The 26021-nt window shown below is 40.2% G+C and overlaps 1 protein-coding gene across 7 annotated transcripts; it reads left to right on the forward strand.

Moving 5' to 3' along the window:
• Positions 1–1515: 1515 nt before the first annotated feature.
• Positions 1516–25120, forward strand: RIPK1 (receptor interacting serine/threonine kinase 1). 7 transcript variants are annotated; one of them, XM_062617795.1, is made up of 13 exons: positions 1540–1602; positions 5391–5462; positions 5986–6196; positions 7816–7969; positions 8412–8549; positions 10254–10482; positions 11325–11474; positions 12733–12809; positions 16206–16296; positions 18230–18781; positions 20469–20537; positions 22749–22901; positions 23825–25120. In XM_062617795.1, the coding sequence occupies exons 3-13, from the start codon at positions 6045–6047 to the stop codon at positions 24115–24117; spliced, it is 2058 nt and encodes a 685-aa protein (XP_062473779.1). In that variant the 5' UTR covers positions 1540–1602; positions 5391–5462; positions 5986–6044; the 3' UTR covers positions 24118–25120. The 7 variants fall into 7 exon arrangements, with proteins under 7 accessions (XP_062473780.1, XP_062473779.1, XP_062473783.1 ...); XM_062617799.1 differs by having other exon boundaries at positions 6023–6196; XM_062617802.1 differs by having other exon boundaries at positions 22749–22875; positions 23825–23966.
• The last annotated feature ends 901 nt before the right edge of the window (positions 25121–26021 follow it).

Here is a 26021-nt window from a genome sequence, read left to right on the forward strand (position 1 = left end):
CTGCCTGCATAACACTGTTGCTCATCTGTCTTTCGGAAGACACACTCATCAGAAAGCTGAAAGGTAGAAGCCACAAGAGAACATGGGGGCCAGCAGAAGCCACAAATCAGACTGTGTCTTCCTGTGGAAGAACAGATCAGGGTACATGCACGATTTAGAAATTCAGATATTATGTTGCTGACCATCACAGGGAGAAATAAAGGATGAGTTCTGTACCTGGAGAGGGCCAGAGCCCCAGAATATGCTGGCATTACACACCAGTGAACCCATGTAAATCTCAAAGGCCTCATAGTATCGAACGGGGTGCCTTTGCTTGCTAATGTTTTGTTTGTATGTGGCAGGAATAGGACAGGTGCAAACAGCCTCAGACATTCTCCACAGTCGAGGACCCTATCCATGAAATCCACCATGGATTAAATCTAATTCAGCATTGACTCAGCCCCAGAGCTGGGAACATCCTATTGTGAGGAAACACTCCTCCCTGCTGGGTGCAGATCGATCTGCTTCTTTCAGATCTACGACAGTCTGAGGTATCAGTTTACACTAGGAAACAGGAGCACTCTCCTGGACCGCTTTTCCTTTCGTCACTCTCAAGCATGTTCTCCAGCTTTAGAAAGGCTGCCTCCTCTAAACACAATTTGTGGGCTGCTGTTGCATTCCTACACGGATCCTGCTGACACAGCTATTCTGGTAGCACCTGGTAGTACTGAGCCACGAACTCCACAGCATCTGCAAAGCACAGTGGGAAACGCCAGAATTTTCAAGAATGGGAAAGGTCATGGCAAAGAGGGTGGGTACTCATCATCATCATTATTCCACTGGAGGAAAAGCAAAGAGATCAGCCCTATATTAAAAAGCTGTATTAGTCCTTATTTCTATATTAGAACAGCTTTCCTAAAGAAAATAATAGAATGTTAGTTAGTTATGGAATATTCTTTGCTGTTAAGGCAATGGCAAAGTGCATAAAATCTGCCAGAGATGCCCTAGATGTATATGACCTCTGCAGCACGGACTAGATGGTGTACAATACTCCCTTTAGGTTAGGTATTTCTGCAGCTGTCCCCAGAACTGTTACCCATCACGGTTTTTCTGTTGACAAAGAGAAACTTCTGCCTCCACCCTTCCTGAACAAAAAGCTGCCTCTTGGGCACCAATAGGGCATCAAGGAAACGCATTTCCACCACACACCAAACGCAGTGCCGGTAACGCTACTAAGCTTACATGATTCATAGTCTTGCATCACACTCTAGCGGGGTGGTGGGAACGGGTGAACAGATTCTTCATATGCGCCGGCGGCTCCTTAGTTATCCGGGGTGGGGGGGAGAGGGAACGGAAAGAGGGAGGCGCTGGGCACGGCCGCTCGGCACGCCCTGCCATTCCTCCCGGTGACGGCACGGCCAGATCGCTCAGCTTTTTGCAGTCGCGGCTCTTCCGCCGCGCCTTGAAGCCTTCCGAGTTCCTGCGCTCAGAGCACAGCTGCCGGGCCGGGGCTGCCAGGGAGCCGGGCCGGTCACGGTTTGCTCCGCCCGTGGCGGCCAGGCTCACGGGCTCAGAGCGCGCACCGAGAGGCGGCAGGGCGGAGAAGAGGGATCCGCAGCTACTGTAAGGCACCGCGGACCGCGGGTGCGGGTGGTGGAAGGGGGACCTGGGCTGCTCCACCGAAACCTCCGCACCACCTTCGTGTTGCAAAGCTGCCACCGCTGCGGGGTCCGGGTCCCGGGGGAGCTGCCGGGCCCCGGGACGAGGTGGCCGGGCAGGGTTGCGGCGCATCCCGTGTTCCGGCGGCTGGGTCACTTGGCCGCGGGGAGGATCACCCGGCCACGGAGAAGTCGCCGGGGCGCAGTGACGGGAAGTGACCAGCGAGGGAGGGGTGCGAGCGAGGGGAGGCGGCCCGGCGGCAGAAAGCCGCCGGGAAGAGAATGGCGCCAGGTCGTTTTCGCCAGGGAGGAACTAGAATGCAGAAGACCCGCGGTTGGGCTTTCCCTGTCCCGCGCTTCCAGCCGCGGCGAGCGGGTGCGTTTGTCCGCCCAGCGCGCATGGGGCTGCCGGGACGGAGCGGATGGGGAAAGGGAGGCGGGGGGAGCTTGGGGAGGGAGGAGCAGCGCTTCCCTCCCGCATTCTGCCTGAAGCATAGCCGCGGCTGGACGAGGAGCCTCTGACAGGGCAGCCCGCTCTGGGTGCCGCACACGAACACACGGGTTTCTAAGACTAGACCCGACTGTGTCACACCGGTACCGGTGCGAGCGACTGCGCAGAACCCTTCTTTCCCTTTTCACCCTTTCTCGTGTTTCCGGGTTTGCCTCGGCCTCTCCTCGCGTTCACACGGGATCCGTTCCGTAACCTGCTGCTGATCAGTGCCTTTTTCTTTTTTTTTTTCCCACCAAAAAGGGAAAAAAAAAAACAAAAACAAAACCAAAACCCCACACCCCTCAGTGAAAAGATGCAGCAGAACCTCAGTGGAAGGGAAAGGTTTAGGTGGAGTTGGTGACTTACAGCAACAGTGGAGATGTACTAAAGCTTTTGAAACATCTTCTCTGCGTGCGGTATTTTTGTCCTTACCCTTCTGCTTAGTTCCCGTTACCCGTACCGGCCATACCAGCTTTGGTTCCTGTTTGTAATTCCCTTCCTTTCCTGATAGGTAACTAAGTGGCCCCAGGTTCTGGTGCTTGAAAACTTGTTCACTTTCTCCAATTATCGTGTAACACCTCTCAAGGACTTCCGTGCTATGTCATTAGACAAAAGGGCTGCAATTACTGCTTGATCTTTTTTGTATGATCGCGCTAACGTGCTCAGTAATCCTCCTTAACCGTTCGGCCAAGACAAGATCTGCAGCAGATCAGTGCATTACAATATAGCAAACCGCCCAGGAATCAGGTGCAGTGCGACTTAATGACCAGGTCATGATTCTGGAGAGTTTATGTGCCCTTTGGGGGTTAGAGAACCAAACCGCAGTGTTAAAAAGAAAAATGCCACAAACCCACTTAATGCGTTTTTAGCCCTCTCTACAGAAAATCTAAACATGTTAGTGAGCAAAATCCAAATATGTTAGTTGGCAAAAATCCATCTCTTCTAGCAGCCATATTCTCATGGTACATGTTGGCACTTGTTAAATATGAACTCACACTAATACAGATGTTCTGAACACTATATTAAAAAATGGTTTATAATCAATCAAGTATACAGGTTAGAGCAACATCATGGAACACAAAGCCCTAGAAATAAGGTCAGGCTAAACCCAAATCTCTTAACTATAAGAACCATTGCATATCTTTGTTTCTCTTACCAACAGCTATGTAATGTCTGCACTGGTGTATCCTAAGTACATGAGGACACATTTGAATTACCATGCATCTCAATAAAAAGCAGTAGGCTTAGAATGAACATGAGCCTTTGAGCTTTCAATTTCTTAATCATGTGACAAGTCTAAGCAATGTCAGCCAACACCTTATCCTAAGTAGTATACCAAAATAAGTACTCTTGAAAACCTAGCTAGAGACACTGCTATCCTGTGATATCTATCAACAAAAACCTTCAGGTTTGAAATAAATTTTAAGATCAAAGAGCTTCTACTCAGAGTATCTCACTACTCAATAATGACAAAAAAAAGAGTGTCATCTTAATGGTAGAGCATGCCCAAGGAGGAGGGTTCCATCCTACCTTATGAGGAAATTCCCTCTGTTAAATGTTATCCAGCTCATTTCAGCAGATATTTTTTTTTTTATTTCAGAAGTTATTGCTGCTTCTGAATTTCTAAGCCTTCTGATTACAGTGATAATGTGCTGCTTGGTAGGAACAGGTGGTAGCAATATAAATAAGAACAAGGTCCTATATTGCAGTTTGAGGGATGGCTGGGTTTTGTTATGTTATGTGGTATTGAATGGCAACATCAAGCTATCAGTAGTTTTAATGCAACTTTAGAGATTCATTATTCAAAAAACACACATCTAATTTGCATTCACAATAAAAGCATGTGTAATTCATACTACCAAAATGCATAATTACTGTTAGCATGAAAAAACTACATAGATATGTGACTTTGAACCAATTACTGAAAGTGAGACACCAGACAAAGAAACAAGATATTAGCTGATGCCATCTTAAAGTCTCACAACTGAATTCAGGCATTTGTACCTCTGGCACCCACCCTAAGAAAGCTGGAGAACCATCAGCAGAAACTTTCAGAGAGACAAAAAGCTCACCAACAAGAGCATCAGTAAGTGTTCTTGGCAGTACCGGGAGTCACTTGCTGCGCAGCTATAGAGGAACTTAAAAAAAAAAAAAAAACAAAATAAAAAAAAAAAAAAAAACAAACAAAAAAAAAACCCACAAGCAAAACACAAGAGTCTCCTCTCTGCTAACAACTATTGGGCACAACAGAGCTTACCTTACCTTTTTACTGAATGAATGCAGCGATATACCTTGCTCCTGTGCTCATAATGCAGGCTAGCACTCCAGCAAACCTAAATCTACCTCCTTTCAAGGCCAGGAAAATCAAAGAAAACTCTGAAGAGATCACACCACCTGTCTATGCAACAACAGCTCATAGGGTATATGTACACTTGCAAGAGGAAGCTCCTGCTTTCTCTCTTCTACAGGTGCAACCTTTTTTGTTTGTTTTTTTTTTTAATTAAGTTTACCCTTTCCTATTTTTACTTGTCAATATGAACTGACCAGACAATTCCCCAATCAACCCACAAACATCTCTGTTCCTACTTTCTACAGACACTTTCTCTGCCTCCTCAGTTCCCAGACTCCAGAAAGAGGCTGCAGTAATCAGGCTACAGCTGATGTTGATAACAACATTAAGAAACCTTTTCAGTTACAGACTTGATGATGCAGGTTCACAGTAGTTTACAGGAATTAGCAGTCCCCTGTTGGTTTGAAAAAATTGGGAATCCCTTTGCCACACTATTTACAGCTCTTAATTACCAGAGGAAGCCAATCCACTGTTGCTGGTCCTAGCAGTTTGAAATTGTGCCTTTCTACCAGCTCTGTGTATCTGTGTCATAGTCATCCAAGAGGAATGGAAACTGAACAGCCCTACTCTTGGATTTTGTCATTTTTTAGCAAACTCTTAGCCAATGTAAGGTGCTCAAGGTAAAAGTTCAGTGGGGGGAAAAGAAAACAGAGCTTGTGGCTTGCACCTGTGCTAGCAAGGCAGCTTGCTGGTATGTGCCAAAAGTACAGGCTGTCTAGCTTTCTTTTAAGATCTTTCCTCTAGAAAGACATGTTAGGTAAGAGAGCACCACAGCTTTATCAAAGGCATAAAATTATTCTGGTATCCACTGGGGTTGTTTACCCATTTCATAGGCTCCCACAAGCTCTCTTTCGATGCACTTAGGAGTTAATACAAGCCTTCACATTCTTTGTTCCTCTTCTTTTTGAAACAGGGGAGAATTTGCCTTAAATCCCACCACAGTCCTTCCTGGTGCTTGTCTCCTTAGATTCAGACAGCTGTGAAAGTAACTTTTCCATAGAAGCTGTGTTTCTCGTTTCACTTTCAAGAGAAACCTTTTGTTTCTTTGTTTCAAGCTTCAAGCAAACCTTTAGAGCTGGTTTTGAAAAGATGCCTAAAGGGTAGCTTGGAGTTATACTGGGTACCTGACAGGCCCATGTTCAAGCAATTTAGGAAATGAGATACCTATCAGAATCATCAGGCACTTCCTGCCTTTGGGAAGCAGTGAAGTGTAGTGACAGTACTGATTTACTATGTATTATATGGCTAAAACCTATGTATTAACAGCACTTTGAGATCCTTGGGTAAAGAAATGCTTTTACACTTACTTAATGTAACTGTAAGAGGGTGACAGGATAAGTCTTTATGATGCTATGAGAGCCACATCATCTTTGGTTTCAGACTGAGGCCCTTTGTTCATAAGGGTGACCAGAGTATGTATTTGTGTCCCACTCCTTATACAGGCACTTACTTAGTGGAACAGCTAAATGCTTGATAAAGACGCTTCTTTTTTGTCCTTTATACTACAGGTCCAGAAGCACTAAGTACTTGATTTTGTTTTACTAGCTAAGCCATAAAGACTGCAAACATGTCTCTGGAAGACATCTGTATGAACACCCAGGATTTGTCTGAAAAAAGAAAATTAGATGCTGGAGGATTTGGAACAATTTTTTTATGCCATCATGAGAAATATGGAGATGTAGTATTAAAAAAAGTGTATACAGGACCTGAGCGCACCAAGTAAGTTACAGATCTTAGATCTGATTTTTATCTTCCAGTTGGTTTAAGGAAATCTCCAAACTCAATGGGGATAAATCTAAATAAAGTGTAATAATTTCAGATCTTTGGATTCTGGAGATACTATATGTGAGGAAAATACTCTTCAGAGAATATTAGCAAATTGTTGCAAATTTTCCTGTTTTTTTTTCTCTCATGAACCAACTTTTTAAGTTTAACTCATTGTTCCAGTGAGGTTCCTCTTTTCTATTGCAAGGTTAGCACTCCTGTGAGTTGTTAAGAATCGGGGGCACTCTTGCACACTTAAGGAAATGCAGGAACTCGGTGAGCACATGATATTTTCAAGCTTGCAGATCAATTTTCAATACAGTTGTCCAACTGTAGGTGTCCACTAAGAGCACATGTATGAGCGATTAGCAGGATTCTACACCCCCCCTGCCCTCCCCCCATGTATAATACTAAGAATATAACTCTCTCCCTTGAGAAAAAGAGTGAGCCACACCCTCTGCTTTAATTCAAGGACTGAATCAGCTCTTGATTTCAGTGAATTCAGCTCCCATTGCAGCTCTACTACCTCACAGCTGTAGCAGTCCTAAATCTTTCCCATGAATCATTCACTAGAGAGAGACAAACCCCCATAGAATCAACTAGGTTGGAAAAGACCTTTAAGACCATCAAGTCCATTATGTTCTACTCATTTGGGTTATGATACGTTTTTTTCCATCAGAAAGGGAATTAAGAGATTCTAGTAGTTTGCAGACTGCAGTGACAGTTTGGAATGAACACAGTTAAAACGTACAAGCCTGCCAGCTTTATTTTGTGTATTTCTTTCTCACTACACAGGCTGATAAGTTTAGTATTCCTTAAAGTATTGAACCAAAAATCTTAAGCAAATTTATAACTGAGCTTAATGCAAACAAACCAATCACTTTCTTCTCTAGTACTACAGAGAAACATAGAGGGAGAAAGCATTAGCAAGGAACATCGTCTCAAGATTTTCTTGTATCTTTTTGCCTGATGACAAAAACAAGAGCAACAGTAAAACTACCACCCCTTCTTCTATTATAATGGGTACCATCCTTCTTAACACAGTTAGCTCCTAGCTGCGTATCTGTGACTATTGATGGATTATACCAGGGCCCAGACAAAGTTAGGCTTTAAATTCATCCTAAACTGGTAATAGTTAGTGTTATGATCCAGTATGTGGATGGTTCCCCCGTAATAAATCCATTTTGAATATGAACAGGAATACCAGCCCTTTGGGAAAGAGATCTGTATAGATCCCTGTACAAGAGGTAATGGAGTGATTTGATCCTCTTGTCCAAAGCCCTGCCTGATCCACCCCAGTTCAGGATGCTTATGCACTTTCTGAAAAGCAGACCTTAAAATCAGGCTGAGCAGACAGTCTCTGTGCAAGGCATTTGAGCAGAGACTTAGAGAATATAACCTTACATGAGCAAAGCTGTATCAATTCAAAACTAGGGGAAGGTGTGGTTCATCTTACAGTGGATCTACGGATTTTGGCATTTATGGCCATCGTTTTCATTATGAATCAACAGCATTTTCATCCCTATGTTCATTCTAGCCTAGCATCTAAGTTCAGTGTGATTTCTGTTTTACAGTTATAAGGCTTCCCTCCTTGAAGAAGGCAGTATTATGTACAGACTGCAGCATGAGCGTGTGGTAAAACTGCTAGGTATCATTTTGGAAGATGGAAACTACTCACTTGTGATGGAGTATGTGCAACGAGGGAACATGATGAAAGTGCTACAGAAAGTGAGCAGTGAATTGCTTCATCCTCTGCTCTTCCTTAGGGTTGATAAGATACTTGAAAGGGACAGGTTGTTACTGCTATCCCAGAGAATGGAGTCTAGATCTCATCCTCCTTTCTGTGTTAGAGCCAGTGGCAGCCCTGCCTTCTCTAGAGACAGCAGAGGACAACTGTGGCTTTTCTGTGCATCACAGAAGAGCAGACCACAGTTATAGGTTCAAAGTTATAGGAGTGTAGAAAATTTGCTAAAGAAAACTGCTTTTGTAAATATGGAGTGACTCTAGAATTGTTTTAAATTTAGGTTCAAGAAGGACCTTAGTTCTTTTTTTACCATGGCTTGAGCAGAGGTACCCTTGGGACTGAGAAAGAAACTTTTTTAAAGACTGTTTTTTAATTTGATAGTTGTAATACCATTTTTTATTAGATAGTACTTGTTCTTTATTTTAGCTCTCGCTGCCTTTGTCAGTGAAAGGGCGTTTTGTGATGGAGATTATAGAAGGAATGCTTTATCTGCATAAAAAAGGCTTCGTACACAAAGACCTAAAACCGGAAAACATCCTTGTGGACACAGACTTCCACATTAAGGTACTGGTTAGAATGTAAATGGAGAAAGCTGGTGATCTGGGTTGGAAAAACACAGTTTGACTGCACTGGTTAGTTTTCTTGTTTGGAAGATGAACTTTTTTGTACTTCATCACTAAGAGAACATTACCAGTGGATCACTGAAGTATGGTGGCCTATTCAGCATCTGAGATCTGCACGATCTTCCTGCAACTGGGGTGGAGTGGGGGGGAGAGGAATCACTAATGGTATTTAAAAAATGAATAATATTGTTGAGAATTGCTGAACTACAAAAAAAAAAAATACAGCTAGAAAGAAGAAAACAAATCTTTATGCATAGAGATTGAAACAAAATAGAATTTCTTATGGATCGGGTCTTTTATTCTTTATTGCTGTAATTTCTTCTCTTGCCTTTACTTCCTCCTCTTTATTCTTGTCCTTCCTTTGCCTATTACCTTTTACTCTTGTCTCCCTCTTTTTTTCCCTTAGTCACCATTTTTAAATGACAGCCAGCAGCTACAAAAAAGCAGCAGGAGACTACTTCAGAGAATGGTTTATAATCCTGTTCCAAAGCCCTTCCATTAACTTTACTGGGCTTTTGGATCAAGACATATAGATATAAAGCCTACTGCTAAATAAACCTCAGTAGAATTTGCAACAGTCCTCATCAGATGTCCTGTCTTTGGTCAAGGTGAGTCGCTGAAGCAATCACCCCATTACAGTTTGAAACTATGGAATAAGTTCCTGTGAAGAGTGCTCAGTCATTTGGTATTTCTTACATTAGAGATTTAGAAGTTGTTTTACAAGGTTAATATAGTAGCAAGTCCTACTGCAGTATGAGCAGCGTGCAGATAAGAGGTATAAAACAAACAACCCCCCTAAAACCAACAACAACAAACAGAAAATACAACCCAACCCAGCCCAAACAAACAAACACACCGAACCATCATGATCTGCTTTAAATGTACACTGGATGGGGTTTTCTTGTTTCAGCTTATATGGACAGGACCAAACTAGGCTATCATCACACTGCATCACAAACTGAACTGGAGTTCAGGATCAAATTCAGAATCAGATCAGACTTAAGGAGCTTGATCAAAAGTATAATTTAAGGCAGTTGTATGATCTATCTGCTTGAATGTATCTAACATTGCCAATATTTATGAAGGGAAACAGTTGTTCTAGGAAACTGCAAATGTGGGAAGATTTACGTAGTATCTTCCTCTAACACAGTAGACCTCCTCTCACTTACAGACATGAACCTGGACTCCTAGTTCCTTAGCAGGATGTCACTTGCATTTTTCTCTTCCTCTGAATATATGACTTTTAAATTTAGCCCAAAGTTTCAGAAACTCAAATGGACAATAAGCTAGTTATAGGCGATGAGAGAGTAAAGAAAAGCAAGTTAAAAGTGAGGCAAGGTGCCACCTCAGTATTTTTCACTTCTTTTTTCCCTACATTCATTAATTTTCCTTACAGTCATTCCAAGCAGGTTAAATTAATAATGAAGGCTCACCTAATGGCTCCCTATTGGCAGTGATACTTCATTTAGGATTCTAAAAAAAAAAAAAGGCAAAGTTTGTTTTGCTTTCTTGTTGTGATTTTCAGCAGTATTTCATTTTTTGATAAGTTATTACCAACTATTCATTATCAAATTGAGCAGTGCATGAAATACATGTTTATCGCCTCTGCATCATGGCACTAGCTCTGATGTGTCTCATTTTTCAGATTGCAGATTTTGGTTTTGCATCCTATAAGAGCTGGAGTCATCTGTCCCGAGAAGAGACAGGCCGACGCAAGCAAATCAACAGCATTTGTCACTACAGTGGTGGGACTCTTTCCTATATGGCCCCAGAGCATTTAAGCACTATTCACATAAAACCTGGAGAGAAATCAGATGTTTATAGCTTCGGCATAGTGATGTGGGCAATTTTTGCTAACAAAGAGCCATATGAACGTAAGTTACTTCCGAAAGGATGCTATCATAGAATGAAATTACAAATGTTAAGCGTTTAAACTTATAAAATTAAGACTAGTAGATAAAATCACGTATGCCTAAAAACAGTGCCTGTTCTTTACCTCAGGGCCAGTAAAAGGCATTAGTTGCATCATTCCGGACTTCTAAGCATAGACAAGAACATCTAAATTGAAATCCTGGCATGAGCCCAATCTGTTCACACCCATATGGTGAGGGCATAAACCTGCACTCAGTGGCAGAAGTTATATAAACCTCTGGCAGGCCAAGCTGGAATCTTTGATGTTACTCTTATTTTCTGAGGTGGACTAGTTATGTGTGGTTTTTCTTTTAACAGGAACAGTCACATAGCCAGTTGTCACTTCTCAGCTGTGTGGCACAAATTTCTTAACATGTAGTAATGTGCTCATACAGAGCAATAGGCGCAGACTGTGGAATTCCAGAGTAAAATGTTTATTGTTTTGAATAGATTTTTTGCTAAATGGCTAAATGTTGCCTGTGTGGCCATCTTCGTGTACCCAGTGCAAAGCGTAACTGAGATACAGGTTCTGTAGAGCTAGATCCATTACTCTACTTACGCTAGGTATGTCTTAGATATAAAAGTAAATCTGTTCGTCTTAAAATAAATTTCTAACCCATGGAAGTTAGGGCAGAGGATTCAAATTCACTAATGTGAAAGTAGTAGCTGTAACTCAGACATCTTTGAGATCTTTTACATATCCACAAACACACATGGAACTGCTTCATTTTTATTTTCTTCACTATTTTTTTTACCTATGGAAAGGTAGCAAAACCCATGATCAGAATTTAATTTCATTTTGCAGATAGTATAAATGATTCTCAGATTCGGTTTGTCGTCAAGGATGGAAAGAGGCCAAACATAGAGGAGATCACTGATAAATGTCCAGTGGAGATTATTGACTTAATGGAACAATGCTGGAAACAAGAGTCAGAGAAACGGCCAACCTTTGCAGGTAAGGCACTGCTTTAGAATTCTTTTTGCTACTTGTCCATCAATAGTTTGTAATATAGTAAAACAAACTTGAGTGTTTTCCTCTTAAAATACAAGTTTTAGCTTTGAAAATAGAAATATCAATTCACATGCCCAGTAAAGCATGCTCCCTGTACCCCAACTGAAAATGGGATCTGGTCCAACATTTACAGATTTGAGAAATACTCGTGAGTGGATGGAGCTAAGATATTTTATACTTGCTGATAATTTGTCTTTAGCATCTTCATCTTCCTGCTGAAATGTACAGAAAAGCTGACATCAGGAGACATAGTATACCTTGGCTATGACTGAGAAAATACCCTATTGAAACTAGCTTCAAAATCTGTCTGGTTTAGCCTTCCCTGAGCAATACAACAGCCTTTGACTAGTTAATCAGCCTTTCTTATAGTCAGATCCCAAAACACTTGTAATCAGTGGAAGTCTTGCCTGAGGGGGCTGGGGAGGAGACTAACAACATTCAGCGAATAAGTCAAAATTCTTTTAAGGCCTCCTGCCTCTTCTTTCTGTTTCAATACATGGTGCCAAAAAACCCAAACAAACAAACAAACAAACAAAACAACAAATAAAACGACCCATAAAACAAAAGCCTCTATGCATAACAGGAAACTGAGGTTTGGATTTAGCCAGGAACACCAAGAGCTTTGTATACAACAGGCATGTACTTAAATACTCAGGGGAAGTTTGTATAACAGGAGGAACCCATCTACTATTTGCATATTACTATTTCCATATTTAACCTGCATAATCTACTGCTAATGGGTTGAGTTTATGCTTGGACTGGGTCTTAGATTCTAATTTTCCCATATACAAAATACTGGTATTTACCATGTTTGTAAATTATTTCAATAATTCCATCTTTACCAAATAGCTGAATGCAATTGAATGTAGCTTATTTCTTAAAATGTAGCAACTCATCTTTTGGCCAGTCAAGTCAAGGAAAGGAGCTGTCTGACACAAGTCATAGACAGGGAGCTTTCACCCTGAAAAGCAATACACCAACAACAACGACGACAAAAGTCACTAGAAATCATCCTGTTATTGTTACTGTATTAGGGCTAAATAAGCCATGTGAACAGATTTCAAATATATATATATATGACTTTCCTGTTTCTGGCTTCATACAAATCTTTATTCAATCCTTATCCATCAAAATTGTTAACAGTATAAATCACTTATTTTCTATTGAAAACCACTTTCATGTAGTTCTTTCCTTTTTGCAGAAATTAGTCAAAAATACAGTCCATTTTACTGCCAAAATCTAGAAAACAATATTGGAGCTGATCTGGAGAAGTTAAAAGTGAGTAACTTTCTAAGCATTTTAAAGTGTCAGTTCCCCATAACCCCTCTCTCCAATCCCAGTTATATCCAGATTCTGTCACTTTGAGACTGATAAGACTGACTGACCTGATTTCCTTCTGTGATTAAAATGACTGGATTTGGGAAGGAGGGGAGAGCAGTGCATGTCATTTACTTCAGCACTTCCTCCCAAAATACTCTTGTATCCAAGTTTGGATATTGCTGTCTGGATGAGCAGATGAAAACAGGCTGGATGGTGAGTCAGAGAGTAGTGGTTAGTGGGTTGTACTTCTTCACCTGGAAGCCACTAACAACTGGTGTAGTGAAGGGGTCTGCTGTACCAGGGCCTTGCCTAGTTTGCTTCTTTATCAGTGGCCTGACAACAGTGATGGAGCATATTTTTGTAAGGTGTGCAGGTGACAAAAAACTAGGAGGACCAGTCAATACCGCCACAAGGGCAAGGCTGCCAGCTGCAGGCTGGAGAACCTGTGAAATTCAGAAAGGACAAATGCAACATGTTGCACCTGGAATAATCCCTGGCTTCAGTATCAGCTGGGGTCTGCCTGGCCAGGGAGCAACCCTGTTGAGAAAGACGTTAGGGTAGTGGTAAGCAGCAACCTGGGCGCCAACCAGAGCCTCGACAGCAGTCAGGAAGGCCAGCAGCAGGAGGAGATAAGCTCAGCACTTCTTAGTCCTGCCATATGAGTTGGGGCTGAAGGGGGCCTATAGGGATGCTGGGGAGGGACTCTTCATTAGGGACTGTAGTGACAAGACAAGGGGTAATGGGTTAAAACTTAAAGAGGGGAAGTTTAGATTGGATATAAGGAGGAAATTCCTTCCTGTTAGGGTGGTGAGGCACTGGAATAGGTTGCCCAGGGAGGTTGTGAATGCTCCATCCCTGGCAGTGTTCAAGACCAGGCTGGACGAAGCCTTGGGTGAGATGGTTTAGTGCAAGGTGTCCCTGCCCATGGCAGGGGGGTTGGAACTAGATGATCTAAAGGTCCTTTCCAACCCTAACCATTGTATGATTCTATACCAGGACTGTCTCAGCCAAACTTGCAGTATCTCCTTATCCTATCTATCAGGAGTTATTGAGAAGATAGAGCAAGCTCTTCACAGCAGTGATAGTAAGAGGACATGAGACAGTGGGCATAAACTGAAACAAGGGAGATTCAAACTGGATATAAGAGGGAAAACAAAAAAAAACCCAAACTTCCCTGTGCGGACAGCCAAGCAGTGGAGCAAGTTACCTAAGGAGGTTGTCCAGTCACCATCATTGGAGGGTTTCAACACCCAACTGCACAACTCTGATCCCATAAATGACCCTGTTTTGAGCGAGAGGTGGGCCTGAGATCCCCCAAGGTCTGTTGTCACCTGAGTGACACTCTGATTCTATGACAATACTTTGCAAAAGCTCCTCATATATCTATTAAGTTTCACTCATTAAATAAAATGTTATTCCTAGAGATTCAAAAGTGGCAGAATCTGACAGAGACTACATATAAAAAAGACCTCTGTAAATTCTTGGTAATCTGTGTACTACATTCATCTAAAGAGTCCCAGCCTGTTTGAGAGCAGGAAGCTATACCGCAGCAATAACAGGGAATATTTTGAGTCAGATGTTTTTCCTAAGTATCCAAGTCAGTTTCTCTTACTTTTCTGTAGGTTTATAAATTATGATAAAGAATGTTTTTCTGACTGAAAACACGAGAATGAGAACTTCTTGGGCTGATTTTATCACAGATTTTATGAATTTACTCACTTCTGTAGTACTGACAGCTGTCAGTGAGAACTCCTGCCATTATAATTTTAATCTTTGCAGTGAAATAAGGGTCAGATACCCAGTCATTTTAAATAAGAAAACAACTTCCTTCATGAAACTGTTCATTTACAGTTTTCTTTAAAGTGCTTCCTTCTGTCACCAAGTCTGCAATTGTGGAAACGAAAGTTTCTGGTTTAGGGAACACATGATGTTTGTGAAATACTAGTGACTGTTGGAAAATACAGTAGAGTTTTGCAAAATAAAACTGATGGAACAAATTTCATGGACTGTTTTGACCAAACTAACTCACAATGTGAAGTATATACATCTGATTTATGGTAAAGTATGTACACTGATTTATGATAGTGACCCCAAATCAGGATCATGGCTAATTATACTAGCTGTATTAGTTCTGTGCAATATACATCTCAAATCATAGGGATCAAAGGACTACTTGAAAAACAGGCCGTGAATCTATTACTTTTTCAGGAAGGAAAGCATCCATTCTGATCAGGGCACAGAATGCAAGTACTGCATCCAAGGCAAGTGAATGTAGTGAATGAACTGTTAATACAGCTTCAGTAGCAACATGAGTTGGAGGGTTGCACATTGGCCATAGCCCTCCACTAGCAACTGCAGAAGCAGTCCACAGCCTCCTAACTAAAATGACCACAGAGTCACAGAATGGGTGAGATTGGAAGGGACCTCTGCAGGTCGTCTGGTCCAATTGCCCTGCTCAAGGAGTTCAGTTATTCAAGAAAAATCTAAGGACCTAAGATTACAATGTGCTTTAGAATGTTATCTGTTGCTTTCAGAAGTAAGAAGATTTTTTGGGGGGAGGGATGGGGAACAGGGGACAGGAGGGAGTGAGTAGCGGTTGTTGATTTTTAATCTGTGAAAGTACTACTTGGGTTTAATTAAAAAAAAAATTACTACTTTTAGAACTAATGAGTAAGGAGCACTGAAGGAAATAGAGAATTTTTTTTCAGGTAAAAAAATTTACTTTGAGGGAACTCTGAATAGTGGGAATATCAGAAGATTAGAACAAGAATGGATTTTGCCTTCAATCTAGTGAAGTGAGGATGAGGGTTTACAGAAAGGAAAATGTACTGCTTATTTCTGAAGATTTGCTTTAAACTCCTTGTTCATAATACTCTTCATAAAAGTCATCATGGTCATACCTGAATGTAAATCTTTCTCACCTCTTCCCTCGTGATGAATATACTTGAAATAAATATAATCCACAGAACAGGGTGCACGTTTGCTGCCTTTGCCTCAGCAGCATCTTCTCACCAAGACTGCTTGCAAGAAGTCTATTAAGTACAAGACAGACAATCCAAATCCACTATCTCTGGGTTAAGCTCATACTCATGTAAGGAAGGATATTGTTTGGCCAACTTAGAGTATTGTATTCTGCAGTTGTATTGCAGTCCTTCCCTCTTTCATTGAAAAAAAGATTTTGCCCATCCGTAGCAAAGCAATGGGTATTTTTTGTTAGGCTATGCTCTCTGCAAGATTCCCAGATTCATGGAATGTGTTCATCCCAGTCACTTTGCTGTGAAGCTGTGCTGTTTCCTATTCTACAGGAACTCCCTTTGGTTAAACTTTTGCCTATAAATTCTTTCTTATATGCAGAAAATGTGGCCTGTGTCAGACGAACTGCTGGATGAGATGCAGTCCCTTCAAATAGATGCTGTAGCAGAAAACAGAAGTAATGCTCAAGCAGGTAAGACACTTACTAACACATCATTATTCTGTGTATTCTGCCAAAGATAAAGTTTCGTACATGTACAAAATAAGTGATCTTACCATTAAGGGGTTATGAAGAGACTTAATTATTCAGCATTTGAGAAAGAAATGTAATCACTGAAAAGGATAAATTTGCTGCCAATGTCCCAAAAGTCATACATAGATGAATTTTCCTTTCGTATTTTCCATCACATTTTGCATGAGTTGCATGTTTCGTGGTTTTATAGAGCTGTCTTACTAATATGTGATTATACAGTTATAGTTTTGTAGAAATGTATCTGGAATTTTTTTACCAAAGTTTTTAATGGCAAAGGATATAGGATCATGCCTGCAACACTGATTTACAAGCAACAATATCAAATTCAGCAGAAAATAGATCCTGCTAAGTTTGCTCACACCATGTGAAAGACATGAAATGAATAATGTTAAACTATAACATATAACTAATAAGCCTTCCCCAAAGCTAGGTTTGCCATAACTGCTCTTCAGTAGAACTGATGGACTTTGTAGGGCACCACTACTGCTATATTTCAAAATAAGTACAATTACATTTCCCTAGCACAAATAACCACGTATGGCTGCAGCAGATTACGTGTTTTAAGTATGAAAGGCTTTATTTTGAATCTACACTGCTGAAAGATACTATCTTGACAGCCCATCAGTCAAAGTCAGGTTTTCTTCTCCAATCAATGGCTATTACTCAGATAGTGGTAGTGAAAGATATCCCACAGGATCTGTTCATACATCTCAAACTTGCCCTGGAGAATGGATGCCATGTAGTTTATGCTAATACTGAATTGCTAATAGCTATCACTTTTGATGAGGTTGTGTCTGTATTAGATCATTCCTCCCACTCCCTCTCTAGCAGCAGTAACAAAAGAAGCAGAATGAATCAGACTGGAGGTGTACTAATATAAAGACATAAAAAGGAGCTAGTCTGAATTCATGTAATTGGGGATGGAGGGATGGGACACAACACAGTTCACTGACATTATCTGTGCTAAACAGAAGCACATACATACACTTTATTCCAATTTTACAGTGGTCTATAAGAGTCCTTTGCTTTAGGCAATGTACATTGCCAGACAACTGTGTCTACATTGTACAGACAACTGTGAAGCTTTCAGAACTTTTTAAGGAAGCATCTGTAGTACTACCCTTAAAACCATAAGAATAAAGAGTAACAAGAAGATTTTTAAATTCTTTTTTAGTCTTGGAATGCTGCAGCATGATCCAGATCATAACTCAATCTAGTTTGAGACTGAAGTGGAGCTTCCTTTGATAGTGAGAATTAGTTTGAATGATGTAGATGACAGATTATTTTATTTGGTAGGCATTACTTGTAAAAGTGTATACTTTGAGACTATAAAGAATAAATAAGATGAAAAGGATTAATCACAAAATACCCAGACAGGATATTTTGCATAATGATTTCCAGACATTACTTAAATGACAAGTAATTTGTGCTGTATGAAATAATACCTATTACAGTGGTGTTATTTTCCATCATTTTACACTCTAATTTTGCACCAATTAAATCTCAGTTAATGCCAGTGGGGACACAACAGTAAATCAGACCCTGCAAATGCCTTCAGCAACTATTTATTTCAGTGGCTGAGAACTTGATGTCAGTATAAATAGAGTATGCAGTGAATTCTGACACCACTTAAGTGGATTTTGATACTGATAGTTTAAACAAGCCTATACCTCCTAGATAAAAGCTTGCAATACTTCTCTGTAAAGGCATTCTATATAATAAAACACAGCTTTCTGCTGGAAGTGATGATATATTTAACCTTTTATATATTACCATAATATTAAAAGTAGATTAATAGATTCTAGTGTCATCACAACAAGCTATATAATTGCATTTGGATGTATTTAAAATATTTTAATTTTCTCCCTTTCAGATCAGCCTGATTCTCTACACAGTATTCAAGGTCCCATGACCAGTCAGGTTAATGAAGCCCTGTCTGCTGCCTCCCCTGAGAACCAGCCTGTTGAGAGCTGTGAGACCCCATTTACATCTGCTGATAATCTAAACAGAAAACTTCAGCGTGAATACAACTACCATGCATATGGGAGCTGGATGGATAAAGCAGTTCTTCCTGTAGTATACACCCCTGAAATGAGAGAGGAAGAAAGGAGACGAGTTTCCTATGATCCACTTGCAAAGCCGTCTCCTATTCCTCAATGGAGTGAGCTGCATCCCAGAGCTGAAAAAACAACAGTAAACACTAATCCATATATTTGGCCAGCCGCAATAACACCAAAACAGGGAACTGTAGACACTTTTCACGGGATAAACCCTAAGGGTATTCTAATAGGAAACACAGATGCTACCTATGGCTTGTGTTCAGCCAGTACCTTTAACCTAGGTACACCTGTGCCTGAATCTGACCAAAACTCGCAATCACAAACCAATGTAAACTGGTATCCAAAGAACACAGACAAAGATACAGGTGAGATTCCTCCTCCTCCAAGACCTATGTTTCTGAAAACACACTTGCTCTCTAAAAATTAAGCGGTCAGTAGTGTCTTGTAGTTTGTGTAACACTTGTTGCTAGCAGTTGATCTGCCATATAGCAAAGGGGAATTTATTTCATTAAGTTCTCTGTCTGCTTGATGTTACTTCAGGTTGCTAAAACAATATCTTTGGCTTCGTTATGCTACTTTCACTGATTTCAGGCTGTCAGTTTCAAGTGAACCATTTCTAAAGAATCAATGTAATAGAGAAGCATCAGACCTAATACCTAATTCTTCAGCTACCAACCAAGTAACAGCAAATGGCAGATACTGCTATGGCAGCTACCAAAACAAAGAGCTGCTATCAGTCATTCTAGGAAAGCAAACAAGAACTATTGACTCTGAAAACTGTTACCATTCATACCATATGTTCTGCTTGTGCAGAAACATCATTTGCAGCATTTCAGAAAATAAATGTGTATTTTTAGCTTGATTTGCAGAAAGGTATGAGCCTCTTAAGCTCAGGGAGCCAACAAGGAGCTGAGGCTCATAACTGTTTTCTCCAGAGAGATGTGGCTGGTGCTGATGGGGAGCTTCTGTTGGTATTTGCTAGTGAGCTGTGGCATATAAATGTGTGGAGACAAAGAAAGAACACTAAGCTTTGGCAAAGTGTAAGTAAAATGGCAGCTAGAGACCTGTAAGACATAAATTTCAGGAGCTAGAAATGAAAGATACATTTGCCTGTTCCTACTAAATATTGGATATTTTTAGTGTGGTATTCTTTTCCAGATCATCTCACAAGAATGCCTAGCTTTTTACAGGCAGAATGCCACAAAGGTGTTATTCTGTTACATTATGCAGAGGCTGGGATTAGTTATTTATGTGAGTTTATTTGTTGAAATGAATCAGAGCTGTCATGCCAAAAGGCAGGGATTAGAACCATTCACATCACTAATAAAGTGAATTCTTCTGTTTGAAAGAAAAAATAAAAAAAAAAAAAACAGTTATTGTAGGGAGGCTGCATGGAATAGCATGGTAGATACTGGATTTAGATGCAGAAGAGCTGCATTACATCTCTTCCAGTGACGTGTCAGGTGACTGTAACTCAGCCGCTCTTACTGCCCCAGCATAAGTTCAAGAGCTCATCTGCAGGCATCCAAAACAATTACTGCCCTGGGTTGGAAGTTATATCTCTGCCAAACATTGCTGCCACCAGCAGAAGATGCAGTGGTGTCCATGCCTTTGCTAGAGCCACCCACAAACAGCATGCTAACACATACCACAGTCAGTCTCAGCAGTAAGCAGTAAAAGCACACTTGAGAGTTTGGAATTTGCCAATTTGAAGACCTGCTATGAAGCAGCTCAGTCCATAACTGTTGTGTGCTGTGTTCCCACAGTGCTGTGCATTAGCCAGGTATTCATACCCCCACATGGAAGCCCATTGCACTTACTGGGATCCAAGGGTGGTTAAAGCTATTAGCCAGTGAGCAGAACCCTGATAAGGTTATTGCTTTAAAAGAGTTATTCAAGGGGATATAATAATTTAAAAGCTTCTCATCTCTTTGTATTTAAGAGCACAAACTGTGTACTTATACTGTTACAAATATGGCAGTCATTTTTAAGTACAGTTGTTTTTTATTTACATAATGCTTTTGAAACTTTTTTTGTTTTCCCTCTGTTTAGGTAACACAGATTCCACTCCTTTCATAAGGCAAATTTTTAGACATTCTAGTGTTCCCAGAGCAAGCAGAGGTGAGTGCTGTAGCCTCTATCCATCCTGGTAGCTAACAGGCTATGCATTGCATCCTGACCAGTAAAGCAGAAAACATCAGGATCTTGAAATAACTTATGTCGTTGCTTAATACCTCTAACCATAGCTGAAGTTCTCAGTACAAGTGTGCAAAACTAATTCCTGTTTCTAGAAGGACCTGTACACACCGTTAAATGTGTATTTGATGGATCAAGACAGTATGTTTTTCAATCTGAAAGAGCTTTTAAAAACATGAAGGCATTGCAACATCTTCTGCACAGTAAAACCAGTCACTTTTAGATTAAATGTCAAGTTGCTGCAACTCTACCCAGCTGCTGAACCACGCATGCATTTGGGACACCTGTCCTTTCTTGCTCTGGGTTTTGAATACAAATCTCTAGCTGCAGGCCTTGTGCTGATCACCCTTCCTTGAGGCACAGGTCTCTCAACTGTCTTAAATCCCTGAAATTGTCCTGTCCTTTAGGACTTGTTAATATATGTTCCTTTCAAGATGTGTGGCTTGAGACACCCTGAACTCTTTAATTAACCCTTTCAAGGCTTGTCCAAGTTTGTAAGTGGTTTACACTTAGAAAACTGGAAACAGCAGGTTTCTCTCTTCTTGACTATAATGACCCAAATGTGACAAGCAAGTGAAGTATAGAGGCTTGGAAAAAGAGGTATATAAGCACTTTTTTACATAAGTAACTTTTACTCTTAATATCGACAAAGCATTTGTATGTGTTTTCATATCTTGTGCTAGATTCATTTTGCTACAGGTTAAGAAAATAACACACACATGAGATTTCTTAATTTTTTAGCTAAAAATATGAACATATTTCCTAAGGCCTTCACCTTAAAAAAAAACAAACCCCAACAAAAAAAAAAAGGAAAGGATACAGGAATCATAATATTTTGAGACATGATAAAATGCATTCCTTTTGTGCAACGCCTAGAAACTAATCATGCATACCTATAGGTATTTCTGACTAGCAGTTTCAGGTTAACAAATATTAAATGCATTTAATCAGATTTTCATGCATGACCATAGATCTCCACACTGCAATTGAGTGTGTAACAAGGATATTTGTACATCTAATCATCATTTTGGATGATTAAATACAGAGTTTGTGTGTCATTTTAAGTATCTGTACTTCAATTTTATACCCAGATTGTGATACTCACCATTTAAACTAGAGTTACAACATTTAATGGATGATTATCTAAAAAAAGTTCAGAAAACACTGTCAAGAGAACAGAAAATTGATGTCATCCAACATGACTAGAATATTCAGTTTCATGTTATGTGTGAAAATCGGACAACTTCAAGCAAAAGACACCAAATTAGGTTTTTAGCTAATCATATACAAATAAACTACAGATGCAAGCTCACGGAGATGCACACAATTTAGCAGTGCAATCAGTGCATATTGACTTTTATTGCTGAGGATTCAGGCCTTAAAATAAATGAGTAGCATTTTTTGGTAAGGCATCTTGGAAAACATTCTAGTCTTGCCTTAGAACCAAAAGTACAGAACGGGGGGGCGGGGGAAGTTAAAAAAAAAAAGAGAAATGTTGTTGAAACAAACACTACACAAATAGTGCCCTGTGAAAATAGATACAACTCAAGGATACATTCCTAGATAGCAGAGATGAAATAAACTGTGGAAGAGAGATGCCATCAAGACAGCATAGTATAACATGGAGTATAGAAACTTTATGAGCAAGTAGAAACAATTTTCTGTAGTGTCACAGAACTTTGAAATCACAACTGTAAACCTGAATGTATGTGTATGAAAAGTAAAGCTGAGAGGCAGAAGAAGTAAGGCTTTAAGATTAAAACTGCTTTCAAGTAAAGACTACCTTCTGCAGCTGTTAGCCAGCAGAAAGCCAGGCTGCTACACATTCTTAAAGTGCAGGGAACTTTATTTACAGTCTAGTAATTACCAGCATGTAAGGCTTGGTTATGCCACTTTATCATAAAATAGAATAGGATTAGTTTTCACTTTGTGAAAGTATGTTTGTGTTGACTGCATAATGAAAATATGCTTGCAGTTGCCAGTAAATGGCTATTTCTGCATTAAATGCAATAAAAACATTTAATCACTTCCCCTACTAGAAGAACTTTCTTTCTACTTACCTCCTTCTCATGTTCATTCTTGACATTTGAACAATATGCAGTTGATTATAAAATTGTATTAAATTCCCTTATACAGAAGATGCAGTCAAGTACAACATAAGTTACAGTTCTGGAATTCAGATTGGATCCTACAATCACATGAAGATTGAAGAGCCTGGTCAAAACGTCAGCACTTATCCTGGTGCTACGGAAGAATCTTATAGGTATTATAAGAAAAATGGTGTGTTTGGTAAGAGAAATAGCTCCCTATTCTTGATGTATTCTTGCTATATATTCATCTGAAAATCATTTGGTTTGGAATGTATGAAAGCAGTACTGCGTTCTCCCTCTGATACTTGAGAAATAACTGTTTGGGTTCTTTTCTTCTACGTGCATGAGAGTGTATAAAACAAGTAAGAGTTTGTGCTAATACTGTTCTGTAATACTGTGTACCTCATTTGTCCTATAGTTTTATGACCTCTTACGAGAAACCAGATACAAGTATTGATGTATACGCATCAAGAACAAGAGGAGTAACAACACTCAGACTGGTAGAAGCAAGGTTAGGATTGGTGGTCCTCACCTGACTTATCGTTCAGGTCATGGAATATCCTGAGTTGGAAGGGACCCATGAAGGTTGTTGAGCCCAGTGCCTGAAACCACACAGGGAAACCTAAAAGTTAAACCAGATATCAGAGAGCATTGCCCAAATGCTTCTTGACCACTGACAGGTCTGGGGCTGTGACTACTTCATTCTGGTAGAAATTGAAAGATTCTGAAATTCAATTTATTTTTGTTGGTCAATACCAAATTAAACTATCTCTGTGTATTCCTAAGTAAACAAATTACTAGTGTCCCAGAATATAGAACATCATACAGACAACAGCTGTGTCAGAACTCTGGGAAGGAGCTCTTCAATCTCACAGGTTTAAGTGACAAACTGTGATAGCCTCAGATCAAAAAGCAAGTCCAGCAGCTGACCTGTGAAGATGTGTGTCCTGAAGTGTTTCTTCCCTGGCATCATTGGGTAATACTGCCTTCAGTGAAATCCGCTTCTGATTGTTATCACTAAAATTCTGTCTCCAGGTATTACCAATAACTCGTAGAACAGGTGAGACAGCAAAAGGAGCAGAAGAAATGTTAAACAATGCCATTTTCTTATACTTTTTGCAGACAATGAAAGTGCCGTGACTGATGAACATCTGAATCTAGTGAAAGAAAAGTTGGCCAAACAGTGGAAGGAGTGTGCTCGTAAACTGGACTTCTGTGAACCTGACATTGATGAAATTGATTACGACTATGATCGATACGGACTAAAAGAAAAAGTTTACCAAATGCTGCTTAAGTGGGTAATGAGGGAAGGTGCCAAAGGTGCTACATTTGGGAAGCTTGCCAAAGCCCTTTATGACTGCCAAAGACCAGATCTCCTTAATAGTTTAATGCAAATCAAAAAGAAAGAAAATTGACAGAGAATGAGGGGAAAATTAGGGTATTTTTTCCTGAAGACCTTCCAATAACAAGTAATAATTCTGAACAGGCTTTCTGGAGCTCTCTTTTTTGCACAAGCTTTTTGGAATATTTTTTTTCTGCCAAGCAGTTCTCAGTGAATACATCCTTACTGGTTGTATCAAAAAGTTTGTGTCAAGATAATTGGTCTTCCAGAAGGATAAGCCAGGAGGAAGCACCTGACCTGAACTAACCAAAGGGATGGATATTCCATACCACAGAATATCATGCTCAGTATATAAACTGGGGGTAGTTAGCTGCTCAGGGACAGGCTGTATATCGGTCAGCCTTGATCATCCATCAAGGTTTGAGTGTTTGTTTTTTTTTTTATCTCTTTCTTTGTTATTACCCTTTTCATTATTATTATTAGTGTTAGTATTACATTATACTTTATTTTAATTAAGCTGTTCTTATCTCAGCCCACAGCTTGAGCCATAAACTCCAGCAGCTGAGAGTTAAAAGCAAAAAAAAAAAAAGATGCCTTCAAATTCTACGAGTTTACAAAACTACATTCATTTTAATATGCTCATGCTCAATGTCTAACATACAACTGTAAAAGAATTTCATACCTTGCATTGTATTCAAAACTGAAAATATAAAAGTATCTGATACCATTGAGTGGCCTCTGGGTATAATCAGCATAACGGAGACTCAAATGAAGTGTTTAAACAAAGTGTGATGGAACCTTATGGAGAATTCTGCCATGCATGCTGTCTTTTCTTCTGGAAGTTCTTTAACTATCTGCCTTCGCTGTCTTAGTCAGGAGTGCAGCAAAACAACATGTAAAAGAAAAGAAACTTAAGCATTGGCATGCTACAGCAGTCTAACCACTGTTTCAATGAAGCAAGCTTTGATCACTTCCTAGGAAAAAGCAGTGACCTTTTTGCTGTCCGTTAAGCAGAACATTTTTGATCTGTATGTTGCATCAAGCAGCTTTAAATAAACTATGCTGCTTTTATCTGATTGACCTTTCAACATTATAATACAAAAAAATAAAACCTTTCAACCCTATAGATACATGGAAAATAGAGTAAGAAACTCAGAGTCTCTGAAATACACCCAATCTTGTCCTAATGTCCTCTAGGCATTTTTCCACCCCTTCCCTCTCCATACGAGTACAGAAGAACATGCTCCTTGCAGCATGCCAGGTTTCCCTCCTAGCATACCAATGAGCATCAGGAGTCAGCCAACCAATGTTCATTCATTTCTCACCACAAAACAGCACCTAGGGAAAGTGCAGCTCACACTCTATCCTTAACACAGCCTCTGGGGAGAAGGGAATGGCAGAGTTAGGATCGGAACAAATTCCAAAGTCCAGAAGCTATATTTGTGCTGAAAAAAGTATTGCCTGTGAGTGAAATGAAGGAGATTCCTGACTTATATGAGATTTCCCTCTCCTCCTCTACAATGCTAAGTGGGTCGCTTCCTTTCTCTTTAGCAGTTTCCTTGTCTCTTTGGTACAGACACTAACTTCTGCCAGAACTAAGATTCGATCAGATAATAAGCATTAAAGCTTACAGAGCTCAGAGAGATGCTTGATGAGAGCTCTTTGAGACAAAAATCCAAGCTAATCACCTTAACAAAGCAGTAATACTGGATTTTGAGCAATGGGTTGCAATTTCTGTGCCACCCGCACACGTCTCGAGAGAATTAAATGCAGCATCAGAAGGGACATTGGGTCACCAAGTTCACTAAAACAGATTCCTACAACCCCTTCCAAAATCATATCAAGAACTGCCTTCTGAATGCTACTTTTGCCCTCTCCAAGGGAAAAGCTGCTTCTGCTTTTGTCATAGACTATTTAGAGCCATTTCAGGTCTCTGAATCTCTAGAATACCTGGTCTCTAGAATACCTGAATCTGAA

Source organism: Pezoporus occidentalis, unplaced genomic scaffold (assembly GCF_034315485.1).
Source record: "Pezoporus occidentalis ecotype Australia unplaced genomic scaffold, CSIRO_AGI_Poc_V1 ctg2, whole genome shotgun sequence".
NCBI lineage: Eukaryota > Metazoa > Chordata > Aves > Psittaciformes > Psittacidae > Pezoporus > Pezoporus occidentalis.